At 41.3% G+C, this 14189-nt stretch overlaps 1 protein-coding gene across 1 annotated transcript in view; it reads right to left on the bottom strand.

Annotated features, from left to right (window-relative positions):
* The window catches only part of LOC308396365 (voltage-dependent T-type calcium channel subunit alpha-1I-like), a 168836-nt gene that overhangs the window by 64454 nt on the left and 90193 nt on the right, over positions 1-14189 (bottom strand). Inside the window, exons 14-19 of the mRNA XM_080881602.1 lie at positions 11580-11746; positions 5636-5706; positions 4866-5364; positions 3801-3901; positions 1813-1936; positions 559-627 (exon numbers count right to left, since the gene is read on the bottom strand). Of these exons, the coding sequence (XP_080737728.1) occupies positions 559-627; positions 1813-1936; positions 3801-3901; positions 4866-5364; positions 5636-5706; positions 11580-11746 (1031 nt within the window). The remainder of the gene's footprint in view (positions 1-558; positions 628-1812; positions 1937-3800; positions 3902-4865; positions 5365-5635; positions 5707-11579; positions 11747-14189) is intronic.

Genomic DNA, 14189 nt, shown 5'->3' with positions numbered 1-14189 from the left:
CTGGTAATAAATAAATCACTACAGGATTTCTACCATTGTGGAAAAGGCCTGAAGACACATGGGCCTCAATAATGGATGATGTCTTCTGGACAGCAGATCAGTGGATTAAAAAGATAATGCGTATGTGCACTGGTTGATTGGAAGGCCAGGAGCAGCTAAAGGATAGCTTAAGAGTGATAGCCTTCTAACTAACTTCATTATCTGGATGTGCATCGCTAATGGGGCATGTGCAACTGATTAATACGTAGGTTGCAGAAAGAAGTAGGAAAGGAAGGTAAAGATTGATTTTTTAAGACAACAGTAGAAGAAAGAATCCACAGGATGAGACAAATGTTTTAAAAAAGAATACAACGTGGACAGTAGCATGGAAATGAGATGAAAGACGAATCATTTTGGTGAGAAAGGAGACGAGAAGATTTCAGGAAGAGGGAAAGACAAGCAGAATAATAGAGATGGACTGAAAAAAAGAGGAGAGACTGGATAGGATGTCAAAGAAGGAAACCGAGATATGTAAGGAAGGCATAAAAGAGCAAGAAAAAAGAGCAAAAGGGGTTTTACCTTGAGAGTCATCTCCCCAACGAAGATGGCAGTAAAGATGTAGTTGGAAATGGTAAGAAACAGTCTTTCCTGTAACAAAAGGGGCACAAAAAAATCAAGGAGAAACTGTTTGATTTATTAGAAAAGAAGAGAATGATTAAGAGAGACAAGCAGAGGTGGCAGATTAAAGCCAGAAAAAGCCGTTTCAGAAATGATGACTTTGGCTTGAGTGAGAGGCTTTTAAGAAGGACACAAGCGAATCAATGTTTGTCACTGATCGCATTAGTCAGGGTTTTGTTAAAATTCCATCAAAATGAAATGCCAAACAAGTAAGAGTTGCTGTGCTTTAATTCGAAAGTTTTCATTTCACTTGATCACTTTCCTTGCAAAGGGCTCACTGTTCAATAATTCAGTGTTGCTTAATTACAGGAAGTGGCTTGAGGCCAGAATGCAGTAAGAACTTAAAGTAAGTGGGATTCTGATACTGATTTTTCTATATTTAACTGCTTGTTGTCAACGAAGGAGTGAAAGGTACTTTTACCTGGATGGTAACAATTCCCCTGCTTTATTTGTACGTTCATTTGCTCTTTGTAAGCGAGCAGTCTCTCATTTTTATGACGGTTTCATTTCAATGGAGAAAGACAGAATATCACCAAAAAATGATAAAAAGCCCCACACTACATAAAGTTACACATCCCTATGGTGAAGCACGGAGGAGGAATCATTATGCTTTGGGCCTGTTTTTCTGATAAGGGTACAAAATGACTTCACTGCACCGAGGGTCCAAATGCCATAAAATCCTGGATGAGAACTGGCTGCTCTCAGCCACAACATTAATGTAGATAGGTCTTCCAGCATGACCTAAAACACACCACCCCAGCAATAAAGAAGCGGCACGTTAAGGTCAAAAACCTAAATAATTTAGAGAGTTCTGTAAAGAGGAGTGGGCCATCCTGAGATGCGTGCAAATCTGGTGACCAACTACAAGAAATGTGTTACTGCTGTGCTTGCTAACAATGTCTCTCCACCAAGCACAAGTCATGTTTTGTTTACTTCTTTCACTCAATGACATGCAAATCATTTTAGAATTTCTATGTAAAGTATCTTTTTCTGCATTTTTGGTTGATCTATCGCTCTCCATTAAAATGAAACACCCACGTGTACATATAAATCTACAGACACACACATACACAGCATGCTTCTTGCTCTGTTTAGTACATGTTGAGTAGCAGTATTTGGAAATATCCACCATGAATTCAAAGCGATTCCTCTTACCAGGCTACCTTGAAGAATCTTTGGCCTCTCCAGAGCCACTGTGATGCAATTGAGGAATATGAAGGCCAGCACCACGTAGTCAAAGAGTTTATGGGCAATAACAGATTGGCAGAGCAGTCTGAACCTAACAAAAGGAAAGCAAAATTGACATGACAGAACATAAAAGATATGTAAACGGGAAAAGGTAACAGATTTTCTCCAATAGTTTGTGTTCCTTTGTTAACATATGTCACATATAAGAAATCCCAAAGGAAATTATTTTATGAGTGAAAGAAAACACAATTTTATCTTTTTGCAGTATTTCATGTGATGCAAATCTAGCAAGAGAACTCATCCATAACGCAATTTCATCACATTGAAATCATCTGGGTTTTTTTTCATTGGTCAACATCTTAACCCTCATAAAAAGCTGCAAAGTTCCTTCCAACTACTACGGATCTTATTAACCAGTGTAGGTTATTTTTTATGTAGATATATTAGCGTGAATGAAACTAGAATGAAGAACAACGTAAAAAAATGTTTGGCCTCATGATCTGGGGGACAATACCAGGAGTTACCAGACTTTATAGTAGTTATTAGCACTAGTTCACTTGTTTACTCTTCCCTTGTTATATCTTCAGTATCTTGAGTACTAGCAGTTGTTTAAATAGCCTGACCAGTATTCAGGGGACTTGCACTGCACATTTGTGTGTTTGCTCCAAAAAAGTTACAGGAAGGGTGCCGGGTGGTCAAACTGTCAGCTATAGAACCAGTAAAGAAAACATGCGGGTCCAGAGTGAAGCCCTCACGCACCCAATCTCACGTCATCTGCAGGCTCTGATGGGAACTGAATACACCGACTGCTGCACTCGCTCTCTTGGCGAGGAGATCGATGTGCTAATCTGAATGCTTTTCCTCAAGACCTGGCAACTCTGTCTCTTTATCTATTGATTCAAATCTGGCAACTCTGTCCCCCCGATATTGATCATCACCAGCGGCTGTGTTGGCGTAAGCACTTACCCTACCCGAGACACAACTTTTAATGTTGGTTTCTTTCTCCTTCAGTATGTTTGCCTCTATTGCTTGTTAGAGTGAACACAAATGATCTTGACAAAACATGTGCACTCACACACATACACACGCTTACACGCTCCCACACGGACATATGCAAAGTCATCCAAACACATGTACAACCAAGCAACAAGACTTTACCGGCGATACGGTCTGACGCCATCCTCACACACATACACACAGCCTTTGCTTGACAGATGGCACCTGCCAGGATGCCAAAACACAGCCCTGGGGCCCGGCTTCCCTTAAGTAGCTATCAGCACGCAGGGAATCGAGTGAGTGAGCGAACGAAAGACTGAGTGATTTTTCTTTCATGTTGCTTTCAGGGAAGTTTCTACCGGCAATGAATTGAATTCTGACGGAAAACACAGCCCAGACTACCGCTCTGTCTTCAGAAAAAAAATGCTTTAGGAGGAGAATAACACAGTGACATCACTTTAACAAGCTATTTGTGAAACCAGGAGTTTTCTCTGTGGAAACAACACTCTGGCTCTGCATCTTGTTGTTCTTCTACATTATCCAGCTAGAGCTGAAAACATTCGCAGACGTTTATTTTTCAGGGCCATTGGTCTTGCTTGATGAGCCTTTTTCCCCACACCCTCTTTGTCTCCATAGAGCCTTGGTAAAACCACTTTGCCAGAGCAAACAATTACAAGTATTAGCACATTAAGAGACATGCTTGTCTCTTTGTATGTCTCTCGCTAAAAGGTTGCATTTGTTGTACATTTCAAAGCCCACATACAGAATGTTTTGAATTCTACAGTCATTTAAAGAAGTTGATTCGGGAAGATTTCTTTTCTCAGTTTAAATATAAAAAGCTGAAAAAAACACGTCATCAGGACAGCGTTCGATCTGCGTGACCGACTCTGGTTTGGCAGCACATGCAAACAACCCTGTCATTAGATTTGAATTTGCACCTAAATCTGTGTTGCACTCACTTATTCTGAGGGGAGAACATGTAGACTGACCACTCCTCTCTGGTTTCACACCAGTCTGGCTTATACACCTCCATCATCTTCTGGATACGGAAGCACAAACTCTTCATTGGAGAGGAGGGAAAATACAGAAGAGGAATTAGCATTGATTTCTCTGAATTATTAGAATATTGATACTTTTCTGGTCAGAATATATGCCTTATTCTATCAGGAATAGTGCTATATAAATGCAATCCATCATTATTATTATTATTATTATTATTATTATTATTATTAATATTATTAATATCAACCAAAGTAGAATACATGAATTACTATTCTCTAAGATGGCTTCAGTGTGTTTGTAGACAAAGTAACAGTAAGTGCAAAGTCACTGCTGCCACAAATTCCTGCACCAAATCCTAAAATAATGATGATTTATGTCTTGTTTTGGTTTTCAGTATAATCAGGGCATTTTGGGAAAACCTCTATTTATATAAAGAATCTCTATTTATCGACCACAAGCAGCATGACTGAGCAAAGCCCCGAAGGCCCTCTCTTATTTCACTGCAGAAACAACAACAACAAACACATTCTCGACTCCTTCGTTTCTCATCTCTACCTGACACCTTCTGCACCACCTATAGCATTACCAAACTAAAGTGGCACCATATTATCTTAAAGTTTGTGTGAACTAAGCAGCAAACGTTGAAGTTAGATGGTTAAACTGCTAATGATGGGTTCAGCACCATGAGCTGCTGTTGCTAGGGTTTCTGAACTTGACCCATCCACTAACATGACAATAGTATAAATACTGGAGCAGAAGTTGGAAAAAAGTTACTATAGTCACCTCATATCATTACAGTCTACAGTTTGCTATTTAGCTAGATCTTTCCTTCACCAACAACCATGCGTCTTCCTTAATGCCTGGATTTCTGAGTAATAATGAGATAAAGAAGAATTAAGGGAGTTTCTATGGTTATTCCTGTTTATCAATACAGCTATAACAAGGACCTGCTGCTTATCATTGAAAATCGATCACAGTAAATGAACCACTGCGCTTCAGAGAGCTGGTAGTAAACCACTTACATAGTCTGTTTCTTCATCAAGGTCTGTTCTGTCCTTGCGTGCATTGACTTGAGGGAAAACCTCAACCATAAGCTGAGTGTGGGGACCTGGTGCCTTGCCATTACAGTCCCGGTGATCCACTCCTAAACCGCTGCCGGCCACAGACCCTCCTGTAATGGAGCCCCCCGCTCCAGACCCACTCCTTTTGCCAGCGTCTGGGTGGATGGGAGGAAGGCCTGGCGGCTGTCCACCTGCCCGAAACAATTCAGGGAGTTCGAGGGAAAGAGCCCGCCGATCTCTCCTTGCAGCAAAATGCCTGGAGAGGAAAAATGGGGGCGGAGGTGGATGATGAGGGGGCAGAGGATGATGGGAGTGGGCTGGGTGGGAAAGAAGGGACTCCTGCTCTGGCGCAAAGGTGTAGGAGTGGGGCGAGCGGGTGCTGTGCAAGCGGAGGCTGCCTCCCACTGGAGGTAATCCGCTGAACCCATAGCTCCTTCGACCTAGGCTGTTTGAGCTAGACCTGCAGAGCACAAGTGATTAAAGGTACAATTAAAAGGTCATACATATTCATGAACGGCTTGTAAAATGTCAGTAGAACTGTATCAACAGAAGGCGATCAATACTGTTTTATAAAGTTTTATGTGCTAAGCATTTAGACTCGAAGCTAATAGGAAAATAAAATAACATCAAAGGTCTGATGTTTCCAAGGAGGTAATTACAGCTTAATGGTTCTGGAAGTTCATTAAGACAACAGCTGGAATCAGTGGTTGCAACTGAATTTAACTGTGTACCTGCGACTCCATCCAGACTGCGGAGGGAACGGACGCCCCCAGTTGTGGTAGTTGGAACTGCGACCGTGGCGCTAAAAGAGAAACGCAGCATTTCAGAGAAGTTTCTGATCCACTGAATGTCTCTCAGTGAGGTGTCAAAGACCCAAACACCCCAAAATTAGCAATGACAAATAAAAACTAAGTCCTAAAAAAATTGTTCACTCCTAGAATTTAATATTTTTAATTCAATGGATGATTGTATCACCTCTAGAGCGATCGACTTTCTTTCTGCAATGACTTTTTCGGTACTTACAGTATTCCAGCCAGAGACTAATGTCACTAAAACATTGGTTAAAAGGAAAATGGAACGGAAACAAGAGCGCGGCTGTTAGTGTATGTCAATTATCCACAAATGAAACAACAAATATAAAACAGCTGAACAAACGAAGTATAAATTGAGCTTTTTAAAAATAAGATTGCAGTGCACTGCAGGTTGTCATCTACTTTAATATACAAACCCCAGAGTGCCAGTTCCACTTAAAGGAACACCAACAGTTCTTTTTGTTTCCGCATGTCTAATCCTCTGAGCCTGATGGTTCTAATTATATGTTTTACCCTCGGAAATGTACATGTTGCCAATCAAAACCCGAGCCAGAGAATCTATGCATCGTCCTCTAAATAAACTGTAGCGAAGCATGAAAGCTAAATGTTAAGTAACACTTGAGTCCACACAGAGCTGCACTGCAGATCGCCCAAGAAGAACGGCGAGTGACAGACACCAGCTGCTGCCTTCACTTGCAAGCATATTGTAGCAGTTACAACTTTCTGTAAATCTGATCTAAAGGTCACTGGCTATAGATAGTTGTCATCAAAGCAAACAAATAACCACATGAACGATACATTTATATCACACACATTAGATTACACACATCTACTGCACAGTTAAACAACATGCAAACACTCTACAGGAACGTTTGTGTTGAGGCTCATTCTTTTCTAGCAATATACAACGTTAGAGTGATGAATTTCCATCACAGCCGACAAACACATCATCTCATAGTCTGAGTGTCATTTCGTGGGGGAAAAAAATAGATAAAAAGTGGTTCCTGACAAAACTTCAACCAAAAACACAACATTTATACACAGCTCTCTCGAACGCTTATTAGTTGAGTGATGTAACCGGTGCCTACTGATATCAATAAACCTGGAGTGCTGTGAGAGAAGAGGAGGAGACTTCACAGTGAAGTGGATCTCGCACACCCACCGTGTTTAACATCGTAACCTTTGCGGTTGCTAAACCACAGACTTTCATCTCACATGTTTTCACTGCCCTTTTTTTTTTATTACTGAATCATCCTTCCTGTTTGTCTCCATCACCATCTCTCTCTCTCTGCTCCGTCTTTTTTTCCTCCCCTCTACTTCTCCCTGTCGCCTTTTTTCCCTTCTTTCTCCCACAGTTTCTCTGCGGATGAACAGAAGAAGGGAACAGTCAATTAATAGAAGTTACCATGGCAACTGTATGCCGAGCCAGCCCTTGTAGAACTGTTTCAGTTTTTCTTCAGTTCTGGTTCAGTGGACACAACAATAGGGGAATTCCTGCTGTGGATTTTTGTATACTATATATATATTACTGAATGTTTACAGGATGGTGCAAATAAATTGTCATTTATTAGCCTTAATTGCAAGCTTTTTTCACACATAAATGTCACCCATAAATAAATAGTAAAAGAGTGCTATGAAATTCTAAGATGCCATATAATAAGATTTGCAAGAATGTGCCTACTGCATGAGGTGTGGTCATAAAGTCTGCTTGCAGCATGGATGCTATTACTATTGGTGCTTCAGATACATCAGGTCAAGAGTGCAAGAAGCATGCACACTGGTTTATTGACTTTCAAGGGGTTGTGCACAGTGAATTCAATTCATTTCAATTCAGTTCAATTTTATCGATATAGAGCCAATTCACAGCAGCGGTTTTCTCGAGGCACTTTATATTGTCTCTCCTGAGGCTGCTCGGGTGGTGAGGGGGAAAGGGATGAGAAAAAACAAAAAGAGAACACAGAGACACCGTGGAAAAATAAACAGGACAAAACTAGTGCTGCAAAAGACAGGAAGTGCTCAGTGTAATCATGGGAAGCAGCATGACTAAGGTTCACCCAATCCAGCCCTAACTGTGACCTGTTAGAAAGGTTATTGCTCCTAATACCTTTTCAACATTCAAGCACTCAGTACTGAGTTCTCCTGTTGTGCTCAGTCATTTGAGGATCAACATTTGGCCAAAAAAATGAGCCCAGCTATGGCGTGCGGCCCCTGCTAACAGCACACTGACATCGTTCATCATGTGCCCTCGTGGCCAGATTTAGATCCTTTCAACTTCCAAAAATGAAATTAAAGTTCAAGAGTTGGTATTTTGACACACTAGAGTTCTTTTGCCTCTTTTTATTTTCTTGCTCTTTACCAAAAGAGGTCAAATCCAATACACGGTGGGCCATATTTGTTAAGTTTGCAGACAAAACAGGCACTGCGTCTCTTCCGAGTAGTGATGACCCTGCGGTGGGGGATTTCACAGAGTGGGTAAGCTGTCCTTCTTGGACACGAATGCATCAGAAACTAAAGAGATGGCGTTTGTACAGCAGAGTAAACACCTTTCCACTTTTGAGCTTCAGGTGGATGCTGTCTAAAGAAAAGCTGACCAACACATGTACTTTTATTGCGAGCTTCGTGGTTGTTATGTCGGCAGAACCTCTGAGTTTTTTTTATTCTCATTTTTTAGATTCTGGTTGGTCAGGCGGTACAAGTCACTAAACCTCAAAACCAAGAACGGACTGGAAGATGTGACCCTGAATGACCTCCCTCTCTTGTGTAAGGTTAGGCCCAGTCACTCCCAGCCAACCCTCATCCAAGTAGTTCAAGCTGCTTGCTAGCCTGCAGGTCGGGTCTCATTTGGGTCAGCTGCCATTATTCTTTTAAATAAATAATTGTTTTTAATGGTGATATTTTATTCTGGAAGTCTTATTTAGTGTGTTCTTAGTGGTATAATTATTATGTTTTTCAAATTCAAATTCAAATTTTATTTGTCACGTACACAGTCATACACAGTACGATATGTAGTGAAATGCTTGGACAACTGCTCGTGACCTAAAGAAAACAAAAAAGGAAAAGGCTATGAATAAGATAGGAAATAAATATGAAAAATTAAAAAGGGTAAATTTAACTAGGAAGGAATAAAATATAAATTAAGGTTAAAAATGAAATAACTGTACAACACAAATTAGAATGAAGGGTAAATTTAACTGGGAAGAATAAGATAAAATATATAAATTAAAGTTGAAAATAAAATAACTGTACAACAAAATACACAATATAGAACTATATAAGAATGTATGAAGAAATCTAAATATAAATAAATATATACACAATAACAGCAGCTGTACAAGTATTAACCGGAAATGAAGAATATAGTGACCAGTGTTGTGCAAAACCAAAGTCCAGAAAGTCCAGTGTGTGTGTAAGAACCATATGTGTGGGTCAGTACTGTGTGGTGGTGTGATTGAGAGACCGTATCGCCTGCGGGAAGAAGCTCCTCCTCAGTCTCTCTGTGTTGGTCTTCAGGGAGCGGAATCGCTTTCCTGACCTCAGCAGAGAGAACAGTCTGTTGTTGGGATGGCTGAGGTCCTTCACGATCTTCCTGGCCTTGGTCCAGCACCGCCTGCTGTAGATTGAGTGCAGGTCAGGGAGCTCGGAGCGGATGGTGCGCTCAGCTGACCGCACAACCCTCTGTAGAGCTCGTCTGTCCTGCATGGTGCTGTTCCCGAACCAGGTTAAGATGTTTCCCGCCAGGATGCTCTCTATGGTGCACGAGTAAAAGTTCCTGAGCACCTTGGAGGGCAGTTGGAAGTCTCTCAAGCGTCTGAGGTGGTAGAGACGCTGTCGGGCCTTTTTCACCACGGTGTTGATGTGACAGGACCATGACAGGTCCTGCGTGATGTGAACTCCGAGGTATTTGAAGCTGTCCACTCTCTCCACTGGGCACTCGTTGATGACGGGGGTCTGGTAGTTCCTCTCCTGCTTAGTGCTGAAGTCCACTATCAGCTCCTTTGTCTTACTGACGTTTAGAAGGAGGTTGTTCCTCTGGCACCAGTTCTCCAGATTCCTAATCTCCTTCAGGTAGGCCGTCTCGTTGTTATCAGAGATCAGGCCCACCACGACGGTGTCGTCAGCAAACTTGATGATGGTGGTGGAGCTGGTAGTGGCCACACAGTCATATGTGTACAAAGAGTACAGCAGGGGGCTCAGAACACACCCCTGGGGGGCTCCAGTGCTGAGAGTGGTGGAGGCTGAGACATGTCCGCCCATCCTTACTGCCTGTGGTCTGCCAGTTAGGAAGTTGGAGATCCACTGACACATAGATGAGCTGAGTCCCAGATGCTCCAGCTTGGTGGTGAGTGTGGAGGGAATTATGGTGTTAAATGCAGAGCTGTAGTCTATGAAGAGCATTTTAACATAATTCCCCCTTCTAGTGTCCAAGTGAGTGAGTGATGTGTGGAGGAGATGAGAGATGGCATCGTCTGTGGAACGATTTGGACGGTAAGCGAACTGTAGTGGGTCCAGTGTGTCTGGTAGTGAAGAAATGATGAAGTCTCTGACCAGGCGTTCAAAGCACTTCATCACTACTGAGGTGAGGGCTACAGGGCGATAGTCATTGAGAGAAGCAGGGTGGGGTTTCTTCGGGACAGGAACAATGATGGACTCTTTGAAGCATGTGGGGATCACCGACTGAGATAAAGAGATGTTGAATATCTCAGTGAACACAGGAGCTAGCTGGTATGCGCAGTCTCTGAGGATACGACCTGGGATGCCGTCTGGTCCTGCTGCTTTCCTGGTGTTCACTCTCTTGAAGGCTCTCCTTACTTCATGCTCGGAGATGACGAGCACGTTTCCGGTGCTGGCAGTATCTTCCTGTCTGCAGCCGTTAGCGCCGCTAACACTAGTTTTTATTGTTGGCTTGATGCTTTTGTGGTTTCTGCTGACCGTACAACAAATTGCCCCTCAGGGTTAATTAAGATCATTCATCCTTGATCCTTGAAGTGCTCAGAAAAGGACTTCAAGATCAATCTAAAAATAGCATCCACGGTCAAGGGATGATCTCCTTAAAGGGGTGGGTTACAGCGTACTAGCGGCGAGTGGAGTGTTAACATGTGCATCATACTTACAGATGGGTGACTCATGCTAAACATGACACGTGAAAGAGATGAAAACAGAGAGCCTAACATCAATAGCACATGGTAATGAAATACTGAACATTAGATCTATGAAAATGAAGGGAAGCGGAATTTATAATAATCTTCTTAAAAACATGCAAATGCTATTAATCGCTGAATGAATGATGACGGTCATTCAAAGTTTCATTCACCTTGGTCCACCTGTTAAGGAGGAAATAAGGTTCATCCAGACATATACATACATAGAATAAAGTCATTATACAGGGTGAACCGAGACATCTCAGTATTATTATATCATATTATATTATATTATATTATACTATATTATATTATACTATATTATATTATATTATATTATATTATATTATATTATATTATAGTCAGTATTTTAACATTCATTACAAGCATCTGTGTCCGTAACCTGACATAATGAAATACATTTCAAATGAATTGAACTACACATTCACTGTGATGGATTGCATATTTTGGGCCAGTTTAAAATCTGTAAACAGACATCGTCGACGCTAAATATAAACTTGAAACCAAGGAGTTCTGCTAAAGAGGAAAACATATTTATCATTGTATAAAGCCGCAAACAGCTCATAGAGTCATAACAGGAATGGTTGAAAAGTGCTCGGAGGCAACGTAAACCATAAAGTACACATGATTTGTTGAGAATAGGCTGAGAAGTTGTGTTTACGTGTGTGCACGACCGTCTGTGGTATGACAGTGTGATAAAGTACCAGGGAGAGGGAGCGTCTCTCCAGGCTGCTCTTGCCCAGGCTCATAACGCTGCTCTTTCTAGAATCCATGGTGAAGCTCCGCCTCTCCGAGGAGTAGGATCCCCTGGGTGCTGAAAGGGCACCCAGCTCCAGGTGGCCGTTTGGTGTCAGGGTGCAGATCCTCGGGTCTAGAATGGAAAATAACAGATGGGTTAAAAGTGTTGTGATAGCAATCCAAACTTCCCTCAGTCATAGTTTAATGCCTGACTGCTAAGACATGAGAAGCTATTCTCATATACTTAGTCCAATTTCAGTTGATTTCTGGGATTCAGTCATAAGACTGCAATTCTTTTCTCATAGCCGACACATTTCTTTTCAAGCTGTCTCTGGGTGCCTTACATTTACTAAATTTCCATTTGAAAACCTCCAGGGATGGAGACACATAACAAAAACAAAATAATAAAGAAACGGCAACATGAGACACTGGTATTACTGTGACGGCTGTAACCAACATGCTCAACTTAGTTCTGCTCAATATTAATTTGATCTCTTTATAAACTGCTGGGGATAATAGCAGATGTTACAAATAGGCTCTAATTTGTGCTCCAACCCTGTCCTAAATAAGTTAGAAACCTTATACTGTCAACACTCTTAAGTTGGTTATGGGTGATATAGAGGTGGTTTTGGAGGCATATTCATATTCAATTTGCAGGTGCACAGCTGGGTTAAAAATGAAGGCCAAGTCTGAACACAAGTGTAGTAAATTCTACTGATTAGCTATCTACTGGCACCTGCACATTTAGCCAGGTCTCCTGTCTGCTGTGATCCCAAAGCAAAATTGTCATGAAAATGGCTGTGTGCAGGCAGGAGAGGACCCAGAAGCAGACTCATGGAAATGGGATGTAACTCAAAAACGTCTTTATTTACAGAAGGGGAAACAAACAATACAAAACTAAACTGGGAAAAACTAGTTAGCTAAACACTCGAGAAACACACAGAGAATTCCACACAACCACGAGGGACGATGCGACACGGAACTGCGAGGACCGTAGGAGCACACAGGGAACACAGCTGACACGAATAATGATAATAATGAGACTGAGGAAGAGCAACACAACATGACGGACACAGACGGAGACTATCAAAGTAAAACAGGAAGTACAAAGAGACGTACACTGGAGAGGGAGAGAGAACATGAGGAGCACGAGGGAGAGAGGCAGACATGACAGGCTGGGGAAAACAAGATGGCACAAGAACTCATACAACCATGTAAACGCAGACACCCAGGGGGTGGACAGAATAATGTAGGAAACCAAGATAATCCTTAACATAATGCAAAAAATGACAACAAACAAAGGAAACTTAAACGGCTGGGCCAAAAGGACCCAGGACCATGACAAAAATAGTCTTTAGTGATTGATGACGTGGCTACGTTGTTAGCACTGCTCTGGAGCTTTTGTTTCCCTGTGATGGAAAACTATCTCATGTCTTTTTATAAACCCTCTTTAGTGACATTTATGAATCATTGGAGCCTACGACAGTGGTACACTGAACTTTTAATGAGTGTCTTTGCCTTGTCTTGATGTTTTTAAGGTGCTTTTAACCAAAGATAAAAATTCTGCAATCGTACACTTTTAGCTGTTCTCTTTGGTCTCAGAGGTCTTTTTGTGTTGCTGCATTCCTTTTTTTTAAGAATACACCAGATTGTTGATTTGGCCACTCCTGACGTTTCTGCTCTCTGATAGGTCTGTTTGGGCCTTTACCATTTAATAAGGGCCCACGTCAGTTGTACTTGTGTCTTGGGACTTCACACTAAGAGTTGCAGTGACCTTTGAACATAAAATACCTATACTTTCTCCTATTAGATATTTTAGTTTTCATAATTACCTATTGTCTTTTAAAATATACTCATTTTATTCTCGAGTATTAATAAACTTAAGAGTTTTCAAGAGTTATATGGATTCATATGAACTGGTTGGATGGATGGACAGACAGGGAGAGACAAACAGGAAACAGATGCATTAGAAAACTTGATGTACCCATATGAACAGGCTGAAGCCAAACAAAGTATACCTCTGTGATGGATTGCATCTATTCAGACAGGATAGAGGTATACTTTATTAATTTTGCATTTTTAATTTTGCATTTTTCCCATCTATGAAGACGGAGTCTACAAGCTTCCCTTTTTGTCTGCACCACAGTGCAGAGACCAGATCTTTTGTGCAAACTTAGCCCACTCAGATGGTATAGAAGCGATCCTCCAGCCTCTGAACTCATATTTAATCCTCTCTGAACTGCATTGTTTGTTGGATCTGTTGAGGAAGTCTGTACTGCTTCAACAATTTTACTGTGAGGCTGGATATAGACAGAGCCCATTCATCTTTGTTGACTACAGGCTATTTTCTGCAATTTTACAAGTTTTTAAGCTTTTGGCAAATGCTTCCGTCTTAGTTTGAGTTGAGCACATTTAACCTCCCTTTGGATAAGCCTCAGTGAAAAACAAAGAGCTAAAATTCGATGAGCAGGCAGATTCTCGAGCACGTTGTTCCATTTTGAGATAAATGATGCAGTATGTGAATTGAGGTATTAGCGTTAAATCCTTAAAAATAAACATTTTTAACAAAACCAAAC

The sequence above is a fragment of the Rhamphochromis sp. 'chilingali' genome (genome assembly GCF_963969265.1).
Source record: "Rhamphochromis sp. 'chilingali' genome assembly, chromosome: 4".
Lineage (NCBI taxonomy): Eukaryota > Metazoa > Chordata > Actinopteri > Cichliformes > Cichlidae > Rhamphochromis > Rhamphochromis sp. 'chilingali'.
This window is presented reverse-complemented; position numbering and strand designations above follow the sequence as displayed.